This window comes from Rattus norvegicus, chromosome 1, assembly GCF_036323735.1.
Source record: "Rattus norvegicus strain BN/NHsdMcwi chromosome 1, GRCr8, whole genome shotgun sequence".
NCBI classification, from domain to species: Eukaryota; Metazoa; Chordata; class Mammalia; order Rodentia; family Muridae; genus Rattus; species Rattus norvegicus.
In genome coordinates this window covers 211,842,147-211,862,421 of record NC_086019.1, presented here as the reverse complement: position 1 = coordinate 211,862,421, position 20,275 = coordinate 211,842,147, and the positions used below count along the sequence as shown (strand labels likewise).

Below are 20,275 nucleotides of genomic sequence, written 5' to 3'. Positions count from 1 at the left end.
TGCCCCACTTTAATCCCTGCCCCAATTTAACACACTTGTGTACTTCTGTATTTATTTATTTTAGAGAGTGTCTCTCACTGTGAAGCTTTGGTTGGCCTGGAACTCACTATGCACACCAGACTGGCCTTGAACTCACAGAGATCTGCCTGCCTCTGTCTGCTGAGTGCTGGGATTAAACATATGTGCCACACCACCTGACTCCATTTTAAATTATTTATTTTTAATTATGTGTAGGTGTGTATATCTTCATATGAATATATGCATGTATGTGTAGGTGTGTATATCTTCATATGAATATATGCGTGTAAGTGTAGGTGCCTGCATCAGATCCCGTAACTGCTGAGCCATCGCTCCACCACCAACACCCATTTTAATTTATTTGTGTGTGTGTGCATTTTTGCTTTTTTTTTTTTTTTTGGTTCTTTTTTTTTTTTTTTTTTTTTTTTTTTTTTTTTTTTTTCCAGAGCTGGGGACCGAACCCAGGGCCTTGCGCTTCCTAGGTAAGCGCTCTACCACTGAGCTAAATCCCCAGCCCCGCATTTTTGCTTTTTGATACAGTGTCTCACTATGTAGCCCAGCTTAGCCTTGAATTCACAATCCTCCTGCCTCAGCCACTGGAATGCCAGGATTGTAGACCTGTACCACTACAACCAGCCAAACAGTTTGAAAATCCTTCCTTCATCTCCTGACTGCTGTGTCCAAGAGCAGAGCATTGGCAGCCGTCCTGTCACCCGCACAGCCTCCCACAGCAAGTGCTTTACATTTAGCTCGTTGGGTCCTCAGGGATGGCATCTATGGCATCGCTGTGTCTGCTGCCTCCTCCACACAAGGTCACAAATCTCGGCTCCCAGCAGTAGACTCTCACTGGATTGATCACTCTGTCGACAACCTAGATCCTACAAACATCTCAGCCTTCACCTGGCCAAAGCAAGACCAATCCTCTCATCCTGTCTTGGTAACTGGCACCAGCACACAACCTGTATTCAAGCTTGCCCGAAACTATACCTGATCAATGACCTGTGTCCATTTGGTGGCATTCAGCAGATCTTAACAGAGGACAGCTTTTTGAATGAGACACGCAGTGTGCATAAACTGGCTCTGAAGTCACATTTCTCTCCTCTCTCCCTCCTTCCTTATCTTCCTTCTACCTTTGCTTTTGAGACAGTGTGTTACTTTGCCCAAGCTGATCTAGAACTTCTGGTCTCCCAGGTACCTGAGACCACAGAGATGGTTACCATACTTGGCAAGGAGGCAGCTCCATGCCTAGGCCAGAATTCTTACTCCAGTAGTCTCCACCTTCCAGCCTCCTGAGATTCTTTCTGTGGATGGTTCTTGTCCCAACTCAGCTTGATACAAGGATAAGTGACGCTTTGGTACTCTTATACCTAGGGACTCAAGGCTAGCAAAGGGATAATTGCCATATAGCATGAATTGGAAACCCTCAGGAGGGTATCAAATATGGAGAGAGATAGGGGCTAGAGAGATGGCTCAGCGGTTAAGACCATTGACTGCTCTTCTGGAGGACCTGAGTTGAATTCCCAGCAACAACATGGTGGCTCTCAACCATCTGTAATGGGGTCTGATGCCCTCTTCTGGTGTGTCTGAAGACAGTGTACTCATATACATAAAATAAATGAAAGTGTACTCATATACATAAAATAAAAAAAGATGTTGCCAAAACAAGATGGATATTCTAGGCACAAGAAGCAGTATTTGTTTAAAAAAAAAAAAAAAAGAGGGAGGGCAACTTAGTGAGAACCAAAGGTGGTTCTGTGCTGCTAGAAGCCATGGAGAGCTGAAAAGTAAAGCCAGACTGTGAGGATGGACCTTTGCCAGAGCAAGGGTTCCCTTCTTCTGAGACACTTGTGAGACAACAGGATTGAGAAAGCCTGATTCCAGCACACCAGAGGATGCAGGTCACTGGGTCAAGTCCAGGTATGGTTATATACACCTTTAGGAGGCAGAGTCATCTCTGTGAGTTCAAGGTCAGCCTGGTCTACATAGGGAATTCTAGAACAGCCAGTGCTCCATTTTCAAACCATTTGCCAAAAAGCCAGAGACCATGTTGGTGTTCATGGACTATGCCGCTGCCGAGAGCTGTGTTGCCTTGCGTATTATCCATGGTCTGTGCTGCTGCCAGAAACCAATGCTGCCGCTGTTATGGGCAAGAAAGCATCTTTTGTGGTGGTATTGATGACTGCAGACTCACATTTAAGAATGACATTGAAGAATGTGACAACCTTTATCCCCAAACCCCTCCTAAAAAGAAACAGTCTAGATAGAAAGCCATTGAAGAGAAAGCCCTTAAAAATCGTGATAGGGATGCTGAAGTGTAGCTCTTTGCAGTGACTTCTGGTGGGGCCAGAAGGTGGGGCTGGGGAATGATTGTTATCTTTGAGGGACCAGGGGATAGACCTGGGAGGATTGGGAGACTAGTGTGATTGAGGTGCATTGTGTGAAGTTCCCAAATAATCCAAGTGTTATGTCAGTCAAAGGGCACTGTATTGCTTTAAAAATGACATCTGATGGGCCAGTGACATGGTCGAGCAGGTAAAGGCAATTGCTACTAAGCCTGAAGACTTAAACTCAGTCCCCAGGTGGAAGGAGAGAACAGACTACTGAAAGTTGTCCTTTGACCACCATGGTACACATGCACCTACCACACACACACACACACACACACACACACACACACACACAATAATTAAATGCACTTTTCCAGTATAAAAAGAAAGAAGTAGCAGCAGCAGTAGCCCCTCCCTCCCACTATGGTGGTGCATGCCTTTAGTATATGCACTGGAGATTGGCAATCTCTGAGCTTGAGAACAGCCTGGTCGGTCTACATAGTTAAGACCATGGCTGAAGCCAGGTATGGTGGTGCACACCTTTAATCCTAGGGCTTGAGAGGCAGAGGCAGGCAGATCTTTTGAGTTTGAGTTTACACAGGAGTTCCAGGACAGCCAGGGCTATACAGAGAAAGAGAAACTCTGGGGGGCAGGAACCTTGTCTGAGACAAAGAAATGATACAGTGACAATGTGTACTGAGGGAAGAGTGGAGAATAAGTTCAGAGGCAGAATAAGCAGGGTGGGTAGTTGAAAAGCCAGGCTGATGCCCAGAGAAGTAGTACAGACTTAGAACTCCCTACTCAGGGATTGGAAACAGGAAGAGCGGAAGTGTAAAGCCAGCCTGGGATACATAGACCCTCAAAGCAGGAGAGTGGTAAGGGAAGAAGGGAGGGAGGAAGGAAGGGGAGAGAGGGAGAAAGAACGGATATCAGTAGGGCTGAAGGAGAGATTGAGGACAGCACTGGCCATCTGCCCTACATGAGCAGATGGTAAGACATCTCTGCAGGAGACTTGGGAATGAGATGATACAGACATGGATGCTGTGCCATTCTGAGTGGAAGAGGAATACAGGGGTCTGACTAGAGCTGGGATTCTGGCCATCTGGGCATCTCCCCCTGGCACGTGGGAGAGCTGAGGGTAGGAGGAGGAACACACACAGGCTCCTGTTGGCACCAACTGCAGAACTCGCTTGTTTGGGCTCACCTTTCTGTTCCCACCAGTCTTCACCCCTGTGCCTTCTTTCCAACAGCACTAAACAAAGGCTGGCCTATATTTTACATTTTTTTCTCCCTGCCTCCCTCCCTAGCACAAGGTCTGTCAAATCATAAGCTTGTCTGTGTTGATAACAATAAAAGTGAGGAACAATGAGTGTTTTGTGAAAGGCTTACTGTGAATGCTCTCAGCTATTATCTTCAGTGCTTCCCAAGATCCAACAAGCAGGCATTAGGAGGTCATCAGATGAAGACCTGGGGAGAAACAGCAGAGCGTCGGAAAACACTACCAACTAGCACACAGAGATGTGGTGTGACTTTAGTGGGATCTGATCCATGTTCCAATTTTGTTATTCATGTGCATGGATGCTTGACCTGCATGTATATCTGTGTACCATGTGCAGGCAGTGTGCACTGAACACTGAATTCTCTGTAACTGGAGTTACAGAGAGTTATGGACTGCCTTGTAGGGACTGGGAACCAAACCCGGGTTCTCTGCAAGAGCTTTCAAGTCCCCTTAACTGCTGAACCATCTCTCCAGCCCCTGTGTTGAGCAAGGTAGGAGCCCTTCTAGCCTGACTGGGAATTCACAGAAAAGGTAGAATAGCTAGCAGGAGAGGAACTAGAGGCCTCTCCTGAGAGCTCTGGGTAGACTTTAACCTGACTCAGTTGTAGAAAAAAATGACAGTTAGAAATGTCCATAGAGGGGCTGGAAAAATGGCTCAGTGGTTAAGAGCACTGACTGCTCTTCCAGAGGTCCTGAGTTCAATTTCTGGCAACCTCATGGTGGCTCACAACCATCGTAGTGGGATCTGATGCCCTCTTCTGGTGTGTCTGAAGACAGCTGCAGAGTACTCATATATAATAAATAAATCTTTTTGAAAAAAATGTCCATAGAAGGGGGTATGCAGTTTTTTAAGGAGCTGCCAATCTTGAACTCTTATGGGTAAATCCACAGAAATTTCAAGTAGCAAAGGAAAAGAAGAAAGTTGCTGCCAGAGGAAAAAGAAGAATGCAACAAGCATACTTCAGTGGGGTGGGGGAGGAGTAGTGGAGTGATTTGCAAAAAGAACACAATAATATTAAGAAATAGTTGGGGCTGGAGAGCACTGGCTGCTCTTCTAGAGAACCTGGGTTCCATTCCCAACACCCACATGGCAGCTGACCACTGTCTGTAATTCCAGTTCCAGAGGACCCATCACCCAACCCTGGCCTCTTTGGGTGCTCAGTGCACATGGTGTACAGTTATGCATGCAGGCAAAACACCCATACATTAATTTTTTTTGAGTAGCAAAAACAACTTCCACAGGCTTGGGGGATGGGTGGGTGTCCTGTTGAGCACCACAGAAACAACTGAAGCTGAACCTCATCTCTGAACCAATTCCTTCCTTTTTTCTCCATAAGTATCAGCAGCAGCCTGGCAGGAAATCAGCAGCTGAAAGTGGAGGGACACAGGGCAGAGCAGGACAGAGCAACAGTCCGTCCCCTCAGGGAGCACAGTGTAATCCTCAGAGCCCAGATAACAAGACAAGTGGCTGAAAAGGTTGAATACAGACAAGGTTAGGCACAGAAAACAAGATAAAGAGAACAGTCAAAAAAAAAAAAAAAAAAAAAAGGTCCAGCACGCGAGAGGCGGGGCCAGCTGCCTAAGAAAAGCACAAATGAAACAACCAAAGCCTGCACAGAAGCCTCTGTAGGACCAACAAAAGCCACAGAGCATTGTTTCTTATTTACCTGGGACACGGTGATGAAAAGGAATGGGTCCCTCGGTTAAGTAGAGAGAAAAGCAGAAGGAACAGTGGTGGTAGGTGGGTACTTAAACCTACAAAAGCAAAAGCATAGCGAGGATGCAGAGAGGCAGCAGGCAGCTCTATCTGGGGGACCCTGCCACAGGTAAATAAATTGGGAGTGTGCACATTTGTGCCTCTACATCATCAGCAATGGCATGCCACTTAGCTTCCCTGTTGGTTTCCTCACACACTCTCAGTGACAAACTGTTTGGACTAGCGATGCAGGGGGAAGGACTGCTCACTCAGGAGCCTTAGCTGCCTGAGAACAATAGGATAAAAACGTTCCCTTTGCCAGGTGGTGGTGGTGGTGGCACAAGCCTTTAACCCCAGTACTTTTAGAGAGGCAGAGACAGGCAGATCTCTGTGAGTTTGAGGCCAGCCTGGTCTACAAAGTGAGTTCCAGGACAGCCAACAACCAGGGCTACACACACAGAGAAACCCTGTCTCCAAACACAACAAGAACAACCAAAAAAGAAAGAAAAAAAAAAAAAAAAAAAGGCCAGACTGGCCTTGAACTCACAGATCCAAGTCTCTCATGCTGGAATTAAAGATGTGCACTACTGGGGTTGGGAATTTAGCTCAGTGGTAGAGCTGCTTGCCTAGCAAGCGCAAGGCCCTGGGTTCGGTCCCCAGCTCCGAAAAAAAGAAAAAAAAATGTGCACTACTATTCCTTGCAAGATAATTTTTGAAATGTAAAAAAAAAAAAAAAAAAATCACTGATAGAAGCAGCAAAAGATCAAGAACCTGGTGAGTTCTTGAGAAAGTGTGATAATTTTAGTAGACTGACCTGGGGCTTTTGTTTATTTGTTATGAGTATTGAACCCAGGTCTTAATATATGCTAGTCAAGTGCTTCCACTGATACGGTACATGTGCACAGATCCCATCACTTGGTGACTATACAGTTGACTTATTCTGGATCACTGGGCCCTAGGATGCCATGATGTTTGGAGCAGCATCTGGATTGATGGAAGGGGAAGGGTCAGGCTAATGCAATAGCACTTAGTGAAAGACATGGGGCCAGCCTAGATAAAGAGAGTGCAGCTGCAGACAGAAGCTGTGAGTTCACAAGGAAGGAAGGCACTTTGGTATTATTTAAATAAAAAGTAACCTTTCAAACTAGGGATGCAGCTCAGTCTGCAGTGTGCTTGCCTAGCATGCGTGAGGCCTTGGGTTTGAAGCTGGACAGAGTAGTAATTTCAGCACATGGGAGATAACAGAAGTTCAAGGTTACCTTGAGCTACATAGCAAATTTGAGGCCAGCCTGAACTATATGAGACCCTGTCTCAGGGGTGGGGTGAGGGAACTTTCTAATATTTAGAGTGTCTCAGGAGAAGAGAGTGAGGTCCCCGTTAAGCTAAGAGTACAGGACAATCTTTCTGTGAAGAATGGCAAATGCCAAACCTTGTTCTCCCAGCCTGCGTCTACCCCCTTTCAAGATAAACTCCAGGTCCCTGAGATGCCTATGCAAGTTCTCACTGCTTTTGTCCCTGGGATGGAGGTGGCGATCTCTGCCATCAGCTCCTACTTGTCAACCAAGAAGATGAGTGAGGGTGGGGCTGGCCCCTTGTTACAGAAAAGAAGACCAAATGTAGGTTTGGAAAGACTGGTCAACAGCAAGTGTACCTCTCTGACCTTTTTTCCCTTCCGATTTATTTTTGTGTGTATGAGTGTTTCACCTGGAAGAATGTGTGTGTGCCACACGAGTTCCTAGTGCCTGCTGAAATCAGAAGATGCCCTGGAAATGGTACAGATGGCTGTGAGTCACATGGGTGCTGAGAATGAAACTCAAGTGCTCAGTAAGAGAAACAAACCTCCCCTTCCCCCACTTTTTGTAAAATAGCATTTACCGAGTGCTACCATATTCCCTATCTTGAGCTACCTTAGGCCCCAATCAGCAGGCGAACTACATTCCAGAAGGCAAAGCAAGAAAAATGTTAGGAAGACTGATGTTGCAGTCGGCATCAAGTGGGTGGCCGGTAGAGACAGAAAGAGTAGAATCTAGTGGGCTAGGGACCAAAGACGTTGTCTTAGGGCAGTGTGGAAATGACCAAAAGGGTTTACTTGGTGCACTGTTCATCCAGTGACAGACACTCAAAGAGGACAGAACTGGCACAAAGGAGCTGATGCAGAGCCCATGAAGGAGTGCTGCTTGTGGGATTGCTCCCCTGTGCTTGCTCAGAACTGCTTTCTGACCTCACCTACACTAACCTGGACCCTCCCTCTACAGGTTCCCCTGCAGCTTCATCTTATAGAGGCATTTTCTCAGTTAAGATTCCCATCTCTCCAATGACCCTATTTTGTGTCAAGTTGACATAAAACTAGCTAGCACAGAGGTCTTTCTTTCCGAGTTGGTAACACCTAATCCTAGGCCCCCAATGACACCACTGCAAACCAAAGACACTAGTCTGACCTCATTATCTGGTCAGCAGTATCCACCCAATGTTCCCTTCAGGGACATGGGTCTTCTCCCTACCCCACCGATCTCCACATGCTCCTTTCCACCTCTTTCTCCCTTTTAACCAGAAGCCTCCTTCTGTTCCCTCACAAAGCAAACCTAGATGCTGAGAATTCCCTAGAGATACAATCAACTCCGAAGCCTGAAAGAGGTGCGTCTCTAGAGATAAAAAAGCACGGAGGCGAGGGTAAAGTCAGATGCGTGAGAGGGGGGTAATGACAGCACCCACCTCACAGCCCTTTGTGTGAGCACTGTTAATGCACTAAGACATCAACAAAAACATTGGACAAATAGCCGTCAATCAATAGGGACTGATTCGCTCTGGAATCTGAGGAGGTCGGCCTTTTCCTTGATCCTCAGTCATGCGGGTCCCGACTCTGAACGCCCCAGACCAGGAAGCTCTGGTCGGAGGGGCGAGTCCAGCCACGCCCCTTCTGCGTCCTGTCTGGGTTGGCCCCACCCCGAAGCCGGCCAGGCCCATGGGGCCCCTTTAAGGCAGCGAGCTGGCCGGCTGGAACGTGTTTCGCCCCCTCCGACGCCGCCGAGGTAGCGGCTTCACCTTTAAGGCGGCGCGGGGACTGCTGGGAAGGCCGGCGGGATGGAGGCAGCGAGACGAGCTCACGGTCGAGGATCCGGGTGAAGCGGGACAGGAGCAAGAGCCAGAGCCGGACCAAAGCAGAAGGTGCAGGTCGGCGCGGGCCGGTTGGGCCGGGAGACCCGGTCAGGCCGGACGGTGAGAAGCGGTTGCAGGTCGGCCTAGAGGAGGAGTCGTCGTGGGCGCGGCCTGTGGGAGGACCCGACCGGTCTGCGGGGAGGGGGCGCGGTCCTGGGCTGGGGTTGGGAATTAGGCCTTTTCTAGGGAGGGTCCGCAGGCCTTTGGCCAGCCTGTGGGAGGGGTCGTTGTGGGCGCGGCCTGCAGAAACCTGTCCCGAAACTGAAGACCGCAGCCTCCCTGGAGGGTGGAGGCGGGGACCCGGTGTCTGGGCTCCGTCTGCCCTGGGGGAGGGGGTCATGGTTCCGGTTGCCCTGGGGAAGGGGCTGTAGCCCGGGCTGAGACCCAGTAGCCCGGAGGGCCTGTAGTTTCTGACTTGGGAACGCCTTACAATGCCCTAGTGCTCTGCGTCTTGATTAGGACAGTTCCGGAAAAAAACCCCAAGGCTGGGCTTTACATAAACTGGCCTGAGCCGGTGGTCGGGGCGGAATCAGGGTCCAGCCTCACTTCAGCCACACCGCAATGCGTCTCCCTAGGCTAGACGAGCCTGACGCGCCCCCTGTAGGTCGCGTGCGGGCACCGCGAGGACTGCGGGCTGAGGGATCTGTACACCCTTTGGGACCTGGGCGTCTGGGGACCTCCAGGTGTTTACCTAACTTGGGGTGGACGGCGGTATGGCCCCAGGCCCGGCGTCCGCCTGCCCCACCCCTTGCCTCCACAGACCGCAAGACCATGGCCACGATGGTGCTTCCTCGAGAGGAGAAGCTGAGTCAGGACGAGATAGTACTGGGCACCAAGGCGGTTATCCAGGGTTTAGAGACCCTTCGAGGGGAGCATCGTGCCCTGCTAGCTCCCCTAGCTTCTCATGAGGCAGGCGAGGCCGAGCCGGGCTCACAGGAGCGCTGCCTCCTCCTGCGCCGCTCCCTGGAGGCCATCGAGCTGGGGCTTGGGGAGGCTCAGGTAGGTCAGTGTTGGGGCTATGGTGGAAGATTACTGGAAGGGTCCTGGTAATGTAGGAATACCCTCAGCAAGGAAACACTTATCTCTTAGAGCGTCACGTTAGGACAATAAGTAATGTTAAATGAATACACTTTGGAAATGCCACCTTACACAGAGCTGTGCCATTCAGGCCTCATTCTACCTAACAGACTGGATGACAGAAGAAAACAGAAATGCTTTAGTAACCTCCCTTCACAATTCAATTATGCATTAATTCATTAAGTTCTATAGCTTATCATTTAGCATGTGCCATGGCAGTATGTTAACGCTGAGGATGCAGAGGTCAGCAAGGCAGACAAGATCTTTGTCCTCACTGGGCATGGTGTCTGTAATCCCAGCACTTGAGAGGTGAAAGCAGTAAGGTTCCAAGCTCCAGGCCAGTCCTGGTTCAGCTTACTGCTCCCTCCAAAACAAATTAAGATGATTTTCCCCTAATACAACAGAAGAAAAACACGCACACATAGTCAACTAATTACTTGAAGCAAATTGTGATCGGTGCCCCAAGGACAACAAGATCTCGTGATAGTTTATAGAAGGGAGTCTTGTCTATCGCTCAAACAATACTTCTCTGAGAGGACTTTAACTCAAGCACTGAGGGAAGAAACGGGCTGGCCTCCAGAAGAGGCAACTAGAGGAGAGCTGCGTGTGTAGGAAAGGTAGGAAAAGTCCATGTGCTGAAGTGAGACAAGACTAGTATAACGGAGAGGGAGAAAGGGGCACTCGAGGCCTTTGTGGAAGCAGGAGCCAGAATATGTCCAGGCTGTCAGGAAGTCAGTGGAGGGTACTAACAAGCAGAAGATGTAGTCTGACTTAACTTCTGAAATTTCTTTATGAACTATGGAAAGTTAACTTTAGTAGGTCAAGGATGGACTCTTGGAACAAGTGATTAGGAAGCCACTGCTAGGCTCCAAATAGATGGAAGTTTGAATTAGAGGGGTAGCCAAGGAGACACCAGTTCTAGATATTCTGGAAGGAGGCTCAACAGGACCTGGGGATGAAGGTCAGAGGAGCAGCACAACTCCTGGGTGTTTGTGCTTTTAGCAAGTTTAGGGATGTAAGGCTATGGAGCTTTTAGGAGTTCTGTTGAGGTCCCCATATAGTGGGCTGTTAGATAGGGAAGGGTTTTGTTCTCATTGGTTCTTAGCCAATCCACTGCCTGGATCCAGAGAGCTTGTATTGTCTTGATTTCTTTGTCTTTAAAATAGCAAGCCAGGGGGTTGGGGATTTAGCTCAGTGGTAGAGCAAGCGCAAGGCCCTGAGTTCGGGTCCCCAGCTCCGGAAAAAAAAAAGAAGCAAGCCAGGCATGGTGGCACATACCTTTAATCCCAGCTCTTGGGAAGCAGAGACAGACAGATCTCTTTTTTTTTTTTTTTTTTTTTGGTTCTTTTTTTCGGAGCTGGGGACTGAACCCAGGGCCTTGCGCTTCCTAGGCAAGCGCTCTACCACTGAGCTAAATCCCCAGCCCCCAGACAAATCTCTTAAATTCAAGGCCAGCCTTGTCTACAGAATGAGTTCCAGGACAGACAGAAAAACTGTCTCAAAAACCCAAACCAACCCCTCGACCCCTCCCCCACCCCCCAAAAAAACATAGTGGCTGTGCCGTGTACTGTATGTACTTCCAGGTCGTCGAGGACTTGTTTGTTTTGGTTTTGAGACAGGGTCTCTACATAGCCCTAACTATCCTGGAACTCACTATGTAGACCAAGCTGGCCATGAACTCACAGAGATCCACCTGCCTCCTGAGTGCTGGAATTAAAAGCATGTGCCATCTGGACTTTTTTTTTTTTTTAAAGCTTAGTTGTTATAAAAACACCTATCCCTTGAAATGTTTTCAAACAGTCAAATAAAGTGGCCCACACCTTTCATCCAGGTACTCCAGAGGCAAAGGCAGGTGGATACCTGAGTTCAAGGCCAGCCTGGTCTATAGAGCAAGTTCTAGGACAGCCAGGGCTACATAGATAACTTGCCTTTAAAAAAAATGAAAAAAATAAAGCATGTTTGCTAACTAATTAGAAAATGCAGGGTCCTAGTCTCCAACCTTCTGGAAAGGCAATGTGTTACCTCAGCCCCTCAGCTGTCAGGTGCAGAGCGGGTATGCAGGCCTCTACTCTCACTAGTATGCAGGTCTTTCACAGAGTATCATAGAGCATACGTACAGGCAGTGGAGGAGTAGAGGAAAAGCATGACTGAAAAGAGGAGAGGCAGCGATCCTGGTCTGTGAAGTATAGACAGGAACATACAGCCTATAGCAGGGACCAAGACAGCAGGCACCTGGAGAACAGATGTTAAAAGAGCTGGGTGCTGAGACAAGGGCTAGTGGATCCCTTACCTGTCCCTGTGGTTAGTTCCTCAGAACCTTTAGGGACTTTGAGCACATACTGCTTCTATTCCCTTCAGCAGACAGATGGGGCTATGGACCCTCAGCAGATTAGGATGAGGTCTTTTTGTGGCCTTTCAGCCACCTGTCAGGGTTTTTTGAACAATCACTCGCTCTAGGCAAGAAGCTGTTTATTGGTCATGGCTACCTAATAACTGAAGGGAAACAAAGGGAGAGTCTGGGAACTCAGATTCCACAGGATCTTGGCAGGCAAAATTACCAAACCTACTCTTGGGTTTGAACTCTAGACTATGGTCTGTGGTCCTGGGAAGGGGAGAACTCCGGTCTGACAACTGCTCAGCCAGGGCCCGGCCTTTCACTGGCCCCCAGGTGGCTGAGGCTGTAATTACAGGCAGAGTGATGGCCACGGTTCTGACCCTGGTCTGGCTGGCTGCACAGGTGATCTTGGCATTGTCAAGCCATCTGGGGGCTGTGGAGTCAGAGAAGCAGAAGCTGCGGGCTCAGGTGCGGCGCCTGGTACAAGAGAACCAGTGGTTGCGTGAGGAGCTGGCAGGGACACAGCAGAAGCTGCAGCGCAGTGAACAGGCGGTGGCTCAGCTGGAGGAAGAAAAGCAGCACCTGCTATTCATGAGTCAGATCCGAAAGCTGGATGAGGATGCTTCCCCAAATGTGAGCCCCAGCTGGCCAACATCCAGTTCCCACATGCCTGTGGATCCCTGTGCTACCTTGTCTGACACTCATTCCTGTTTTTCTTTCCAGGAGGAGAAGGGTGATGTTCCCAAGGACTCCCTGGATGACCTGTTTCCCAATGAAGACGAACAGAGCCCAGGTACAAAAGGGCAGTTCTATAAGTCCTACAGGTCATAAGAGAAGGATATTAGTGGGATCCATGTTCTTTTTTTGCCTCATTTCCAATCACAGTGTCCTAGCATGTTAGGGTTTAAAAAGCAAGTCATGGCCAGGCAGTAGTGGCACAGCACTGGAGAGGCAGAGGCAGGCAGATCTTTATGAGTTGGATGCCATCCAAGGCAGCCAGAGCTGTTACACAGAGAAACTCTGTCTCGAAAAACAAAACAAAAGGGCAAGTTCAAATCTTCCCTGTTGCATCTCATGTCCCTGAGCTCTGTGGAGAGCAAGGGCTTAGCAGGTCCTGAGGATCTGAGCCTGGCTCCACAGTCAGTGACTCCCTGGGCTTCTTAGACAGAGAAAATCATGCAGGGCCTTGCTGAGCTGGGCCACAGTGTCTCACAGTGTAGATGCAGATGACATGAGGGCTTAACTAAGCCTACTCTGTAAGTTCAGAAGTTGAGGCAGATTTGGTGACTTGCCCAGGTACACATGAACAAAGGGTACAGCTGACATATGCCAGCCTAGCTCAGAAAGGAGAAGGCACATCTAACTTCCTACCCTTGGCCCTGTAGCCCCCAGCCCTGGAGGAGGGGATGTAGCTGCACAGCATGGGGGCTATGAAATCCCGGCACGGCTACGCACCCTTCACAATCTGGTGATCCAGTATGCTTCACAAGGCCGCTATGAGGTGGCCGTGCCCCTCTGCAAGCAGGCACTGGAGGATTTGGAGAAAACATCAGGCCATGACCACCCCGATGTGGCCACCATGCTGAACATCCTGGCACTGGTTTATCGGTAAGGGCCCCTGGCATCCTTGTGAGTGTCTGAAGGGACAATTGAGCAGCAGCACAGAAAACAGAACATGCCTCTGTAAAGCTGGCCTCCCATTGGAAATAAACCTGTCAGAGTTTTAAGCAAAGGTCGGGCTAGGCAGTGATAGCATACACCTTTAATCCCAGTACTCTGGAAGCAGAGAGAGGCAAGAGGATCTCTGAGTTAGAGGCTACTCTCATCTATAGAGTGAGTCCAGGACAGCCAGGCTCCACAGAGAAACCATGCCTTGAAAAAAACCAACAGAAAAGTTACAGCTTGGCTGTGAATAATAGCAAGGGTAACCCATGAAACCCTAGGGTCACTGTGGTCAGCAGAGCTTCCCCAGGCACCCAGCTTGAAGATGGGCTTTGAAAGTGAGCTAGAAGCCAGGTGTGGAGGTACACACTATAAGCACTTAGGAAGTGGGAGCAAGACAATTGGGAATTGGTTTTACATCTAATTCAAGGTTAACTCGGGACACATGAAATCCTGGAAAGAGAGGAAAAGGACAAGGGAATACAGATAGGGTAGAAAAATAAATTGGCCCAGAGCTCATGATGGGTGAAAGGATTTCTGTGGCAGAAAGTGACAGTGAGCCAAGGCACTGGGGATCACTTAAAGTTTTGTTACTCAGGAGCCTGGATATGAGGTGTCTCCTTAGTGAGTTGTGGTAAACTGCCTAGTGTCCTCAGAGTTCTCAAGGGCAGGGCTGCCCAGGCCTCCCATGCTCTGAGTTGCACTCCTATCATGTCCACTCATCAGTGACCCCAGGAGAAGTGCCTACGGGGACTTCGGGCCCCTGGGGGCAGGCTTCGGGCTGGAGGACATTCCTGAATGTCCTGCCTGCTCCCAGGGACCAGAATAAGTACAAGGATGCTGCTCACCTGCTCAATGATGCCCTGGCTATCCGGGAAAAGACACTGGGCAAGGACCACCCAGCTGTGAGTAAGAACTAGACTAAGTGTTCCTCTCCAACCCTCACAAGTTCCAGATCCCGCTGCCTATTAGGGCCCTGAGTGAAGACACCTTCATTCTTCTACACCCAGGTGGCTGCAACCCTCAACAATCTGGCTGTTTTGTATGGCAAACGGGGCAAGTACAAAGAGGCTGAACCACTGTGCAAGAGAGCATTGGAGATCCGGGAAAAGGTGGGAGCAGGCAGGGCCAAGCGGGCTGGGCAAACAGAGTAGAATCTGGCGACTCTGAACCCAGCCACTGACTCTTACCAGGTCCTGGGCAAGTTTCATCCAGATGTGGCCAAGCAGCTCAGCAACCTGGCCTTGCTGTGCCAGAACCAGGGCAAAGCTGAGGAGGTGGAATACTACTACCGGAGAGCCTTGGAGATCTATGCCACACGCCTTGGTCCTGATGACCCCAATGTAGCGAAGACCAAGAACAACCTGGTACTCTGAGGCTGGGCAGAAGGCTGGAAAGGAAAGAGGCAGGGAGAGGGAGAGCTGATGTCCAGGAGGAAGGAAAAGGAAAACTAAGCCTCCTGTATGCTGCTTACCCACTAACTTTCCCATCCAGGCTTCCTGCTACCTGAAACAGGGCAAGTACCAGGATGCAGAGACCCTGTACAAGGAGATCCTTACCCGTGCTCATGAGAAAGAGTTTGGCTCAGTCAATGGTGAGTTCACAGTTGCCATGTACCTCCAATTCATTTAACACAGGCCTACTCAGCGAGGAGTACCCAAGACAGTACTTGGCCTTGCAAGCCCTCTGGCCTAGTATTTGGCAGAAACCCAGACTCATCTGTGGATGGTACCTGCAGGAACCCACACACCCAATTCAATGCCTAGACCAGACAAATTGGCAAACATCCTGCTGAGTCAGTCTGTCAGTCTGTCTGTCTCTCTCTTTCTCTCTCTGTGTCTCTGAGACAAGGTCTGACTATGTAGCTCTGACTGTCCTGGAACTCACTATGTAGACCGGGCTAGCCTCAAACTCAGAGATCTACCTGCCTCTGCCTCTGAGTATTGGGATTAAAAGCTTGCACCACTACGTAGACCCAGTCTCCTCTTTTCTCTACACAATTTCTGTTCACTTTGAGGACTGACTCAACTGTCTTTCCTTCTCTGAAACAACCTTCTGGCCATTCCCTGATCCCTGTTCATCACACTTGCCCCTCATTCAGGCCTGTCACCAGTCTCTGGGGTAAGGTGTGTAAGAGCCTGCCCTATTACTCCTGTCCCACCTCCTTCATAGCCACTGAATACAGATGTGGCCTATTATTTGGGTCCACAAGAGCACCAGTGAGGTTTGGGTTTGCTTCTTGTTCTTCTATTCAACAAAGCCCAATCTGGGTCCTTCCTACGTAGCCCTGTCCCCTTCCCCAGACATTACTTCCATATGCAGCCCAATTGGAGAGACCTATGGCAGGCAGGCAACAGTCCTTTCCTTCCAGGAGAGAACAAGCCCATCTGGATGCATGCAGAGGAACGAGAGGAGAGCAAGGTCAGCAGCACTGTGGGCTACTTGCAGGGGAAGGGGTGGTGAGGCTGGGATGTGTGGAGCTTAGCTTACTCCCTGCTCTTGACTAATTGATGTTTCCCTCAGGATAAGCGCCGGGACAGTGCCCCCTATGGGGAGTACGGCAGCTGGTACAAAGCCTGTAAAGTTGACAGGTGAGGGCTCATAGGTCTGGGGGAGAGGTAGAATGAGGACCAAGGAAATAGCATTGTGACCTAGGAGGACACTGTAGCCCTAGAGTGGTTTTTTCAGGATGGGAGAAACCAGTGGGTTTACCACAGGGTCAGACAAATAAGAGAGGCCAGATTCTGCATGGCCTGTTTGGTCCCTAGAGCCCCATGTGATCTTGTGCCTGATAAAGAGTTTGAGACTTCCCTGACATCTGTCCACAGTCCCACAGTCAACACCACTCTGCGAAGCTTGGGCGCCCTGTACCGGCGCCAGGGCAAGCTGGAAGCTGCACACACACTGGAAGACTGTGCCAGCCGCAGCCGCAAACAGGTAGGGCTTTTGTGGTGGAGGAGGGTAAATAGAGACTCTGAGGGAGGCTCCAAGTGTGCTTCAGTTGGGCCTGATGCTTCCTGCCCCCTTTCAGGGCCTGGATCCTGCCAGCCAGACCAAGGTGGTAGAACTGCTAAAAGATGGTAGTGGTGGACGAGGAGACCGCCGTGGCAGCAGAGATGTGGCCGGGGGTGCTGGGCCTCGGTCTGAGTCTGACCTGGAGGAATCAGGGCCTGCAGCTGAATGGAGTGGGGTGAGTATGGAGGTCAAGATAAGTTGTAAGAGTACAAAGAATGTAGGTCTTAGAGACAGTTCTTCCCCCACAGGATGGCAGTGGCTCTTTGAGGCGCAGTGGCTCCTTTGGGAAGCTCCGGGATGCCCTCAGACGCAGCAGTGAGATGCTGGTGAGGAAGCTGCAGGGAGGTGGCCCACAGGAGCCCCCTAATTCTAGGTGAGTTTCTGACCCTTGATTGTATCCTGTTGGCTCCCAAGTGACTTCCCATCCCTCTCAGGAAACACTGTCACCAAGTCTGCTTAATCATGCCCTTCATCCCAGACCCAACCTGGTGTCCCTTTATTGTCTCACCATGGCCCTCCTTTTCCTCAGGATGAAGAGGGCCAGCTCTCTTAACTTCCTTAACAAGAGTGTGGAAGAACCAGTCCAGGTAAGAACGGAGGGCATCTGGTTCTAGGCAGCCGAGACTCAGCTTCTGGGCCCTGGTTTTTCTGTGTATAGCCCCATCCAACTTCCCCTGGTGAGTCTTTATCCAGCAACTGCTCTGGTTTCAGGCCTGCTTTGGGCTGGGAGGAGATTGGTAGAAACAAGTGGAGGAAGAGGTCAGGCAAAGGGAAACATCCCTTGTCTTGGGGCAGAGACCCAGTCAGCCAGGCCCACGTGAAGCTCTCAGGCAGGTACTGGGTGTGAGCTAAACTTTAACTTGGGCCAGTCTCTGACTGCCTGGATTTGCACAGGGGACCTAGTTTGGCCCTTTCGACAACCCTTCCTCTTCTGGAGTCCTGCTCCCCTCCCCCTCCCTTCACTCCCAACAGTTTAGGACTAAGCTACACATCCTCTGCCCACAGCCTGGAGGCACGGGTCTTTCTGACAGCCGCACTTTGAGCTCCAGCTCCATGGACCTCTCCCGAAGAAGCTCCCTCGTGGGCTAAAGCTGAAGGGGCAGCCAGTCACCAGAACCTCCATCTGACATGATCCCTCCCCCTAGCCCTGCGCATGGGCCTGCTGCTTGTCCTGCCTGCCCCTCCCAAGGACCCCTGTCTTTTCTGTTCAATCTCAGGGTAACTTCCTCCCTTGTCATCTCAGCCAAGGCCCTGGAGGATGGGCCTGCCGGCTCCAGCTCTGCTCCTTATTTATTCCTTCCAGCAGGGGGCCTCTCTTCCCTATGTACTGGGCCTGTGGGAGTGGTGGCCTACCTACCCAGTCCCCAAAGCCAAGAACACTAAGTACTTGCTGTCCCCTCAGCACCTTTCCCCTCCACTCCCGGCCGTTGCTTCTGTATATAGAGAAATAAGTTATTGGCCGTGTCATTCAACCCTCCTCCCCTCAGTCCACGGTATTCCCGGGCCACCACCTGCCTCTCTCTTATCCAGTGGTACCGCCCAGGCCTTAAATCACCCTGTTCCCAGTGGTGGTATCTTCCAAGCTCCAAGTTCTGGGACCAGAGCCTCCCAAAAGGGGTTCCTAGACCTCTTCGCCTGGTCTTGGAGGGATTTCCACTCCACCTTGCAAATGCCCGGATCCCCCACACCACGGGGCCCTGTGCTGCCTCCTGGACTTAATGCACTGTTCTTTCAACCTAGCCCCGCCCAGGCATGGCCTGACCCCACCCTGGGCACAGCCCGTTGAGCCATCCTGCCACGCCTCCCTAGCCTCAGCTTCTGATGTCCCCCTTCCCCCCACACACAGGAGGGACTACCCCATTTGTTGGGTAAGGCAGTCGCTCTCTATTTTCAGATGTTGCTGTAGAAATAAAGACGATTTGAACCTGAACCGGGCTTGTTTTGAGGAATTCAGAGCCCCTGAGCATCCCTAGAGTCGGGTGGAATCAGGAGAGACTTCGGGAGTGAGGGATACACACATATCTTCCCTGCCCTCGAGGCTGGAACTAATACTCTGCTATTATCCTGAACTGTTTGGGGAGATGCTACAGATTTGGGGTTGCGTCTAACATGCCCTAATGGGGTTCTAGACAATTCCGTCTGTGATGTCTTCTTGAACTGAGTTTCCTGAGGATTTTTCATATATGTAATACTAGTGATCACATAATCCTAGTGCTAGGGCTGCGGAGTGCCCATCCCATGAAAAACGCTGAATAAGTCAAAATCTTCTGGCCCTAAATACCTCCCACCTTCTAGTTTCAATCTGCGAATCTAGAGGGTAAAGGTGGCAGCCCATCTTAGAGGCGAACCGTACCTACCCCGGTGTTAAATAAGAGCCTGCACCTGCGGATTGGGTAGCACAACGAAGATTTTTGTAGCTAAGTTGGTTCAGGGATTGGGAAGACTACAGACCCCAGAAGGCCGTTCGCCGGAGGCTACTGGGGTGCACCGCTGCTCGGGTTCCCTGGGTTGCGCCTGCGCAGCAGTGGCAAGTCGAATATCCATGGAAACTACAGGTTCCGCAAGGCAGCGCGGCGCAACCCGAGTCGGAAGTATTTGCGGCTGCGCAGCGCGGGCGGGGCCTCTAGGGCGGAGCGGCCACCATCTTGGAACGGGAGGCGGAGCAGAGCCGACTGGGAGCGACCGAGCGGGCCACCGCTGCCGCCATGAACCCCGAATAGTGAGTGAGCCCCGCCCGCGCCGTGCGGCGCAGCCTCGATCCTGTCTATGGGGCTATATGCTTGCCGAAGTTGTCTGGCCTTGGTCAGAACTGCGCGGCGCCCCCACATCCGGGTCCCTCTTCCGCTGACCCCCCCCTTACATCCGGGTCCTGCCCTCCCCCCGGGATCCCCAGGACCCTGGCTCAACACCCCGAGTTCTGCAGCCCGGGTCCCTGAGGCTGCAACCTGGATGGGCAGCACTCGGAGCCCGCTGCGCCAGCCCTCACAGGCCTTTTCGGTTAGGTGACCCTGCAGATTTGGTCTTCCTGAGCTTCAATTTTTTTCCCACCCACAGCTTGACCAAGGGCAGGCTGTTTGGAGCCCATCACAATAGTTTCTGATCTCCAGAGTCGAATACTTTCAACTGGGCTGTGAACCTTTCTTTGCCTTTCTTCTGGAGCCTCTGTCCCGGGGCCGGCCCAGAATCTGACCAGACAAGAGGGGACCCCCGAGTCCCTGCTTGATTCACATTCCCTACAGATCCTTTCCTCTGAGGCTACCATTTGCCCTGCCTGGGTCGCGCTGTCATGTTGCTCCCGGCAGTCCGTCCTTTTCTGTCCTCTCACCTTTGCTCAGGCCTCCAGTGCCACTGTCACATAGCTTCCCTCTGCTGTCACACTGCCAAAGCACATTAGGTGAATGTGAATTTGCTTGCTCCCTTAGAGCGGAATTTTTATTCCTCAAACTCAAACCCTACATACAGTTTTGCACCCACGTTATCTTCTTCCCCTTCTCCACTTCCTTTTTCTTCCCCAACTCTAGGCCTCAGATTTCCTTGAGGAAGGGTTGAACTCACTAGTGGGCTTAGGAGGGGAACAGAGAAGGGAGGCTACCAGCTGTCAAAGAGCTTGGAGTCTGACAGGCCTGGTTTCCAGTCTCACAGTTATCAACTGCTTAGGACAAGTCACTTCCCTTCTGTGACCTCTGGTTTCCTCCGTAGTTGGAAGTAGT

The 20,275-nt window shown here is 50.7% G+C and overlaps 3 protein-coding genes and 1 long non-coding RNA gene across 7 annotated transcripts in view; 2 read left to right on the top strand and 2 right to left on the bottom strand.

The window, feature by feature from the left end:
• Window positions 1-394: 394 nt before the first annotated feature.
• LOC120099979 (uncharacterized) lies at window positions 395-9,206 on the bottom strand. Its single transcript, XM_063279837.1, has 2 exons — window positions 8,033-9,206; window positions 395-3,812 (listed from the first exon to the last, which is right to left on the bottom strand). The coding sequence occupies exon 1, from the start codon at window positions 8,814-8,816 to the stop codon at window positions 8,160-8,162; it is 657 nt and encodes a 218-aa protein (XP_063135907.1). The 5' UTR covers window positions 8,817-9,206; the 3' UTR covers window positions 395-3,812; window positions 8,033-8,159.
• Klc2 (kinesin light chain 2) lies at window positions 8,262-18,495 on the top strand. The gene is made up of 16 exons (NM_001372084.1): window positions 8,262-8,553; window positions 9,237-9,475; window positions 12,291-12,521; window positions 12,612-12,681; window positions 13,274-13,496; window positions 14,368-14,455; window positions 14,561-14,662; window positions 14,744-14,917; window positions 15,045-15,144; window positions 15,922-15,971; window positions 16,074-16,141; window positions 16,379-16,487; window positions 16,582-16,740; window positions 16,814-16,938; window positions 17,095-17,152; window positions 17,571-18,495. Exons 2-16 carry the CDS (start codon window positions 9,248-9,250, stop codon window positions 17,652-17,654), a joined length of 1,869 nt encoding a protein of 622 aa, NP_001359013.1. The 5' UTR covers window positions 8,262-8,553; window positions 9,237-9,247; the 3' UTR covers window positions 17,655-18,495.
• Window positions 14,802-20,275, bottom strand: part of LOC102555354 (uncharacterized) — a 15,930-nt gene continuing 10,456 nt past the window's right edge. For both annotated transcript variants that reach the window (XR_010061176.1, XR_005499561.2), the window contains exons 3-4: window positions 17,074-17,288; window positions 14,802-14,940 (exon numbers count right to left, since the gene is read on the bottom strand). This is a non-coding gene — a long non-coding RNA (uncharacterized LOC102555354). The remainder of the gene's footprint in view (window positions 14,941-17,073; window positions 17,289-20,275) is intronic.
• Window positions 19,014-20,275, top strand: part of Rab1b (RAB1B, member RAS oncogene family) — an 8,276-nt gene continuing 7,014 nt past the window's right edge. The window contains exon 1 of one of the 3 annotated variants that reach the window (XR_010063214.1): window positions 19,014-19,284. Coding sequence is in view for 2 of the 3 variants with exons in the window: in XM_063280833.1 (XP_063136903.1) it covers window positions 19,271-19,284 (14 nt within the window). In the remaining variant the exon portion in view is untranslated. 3 annotated transcript variants of the gene reach the window in all.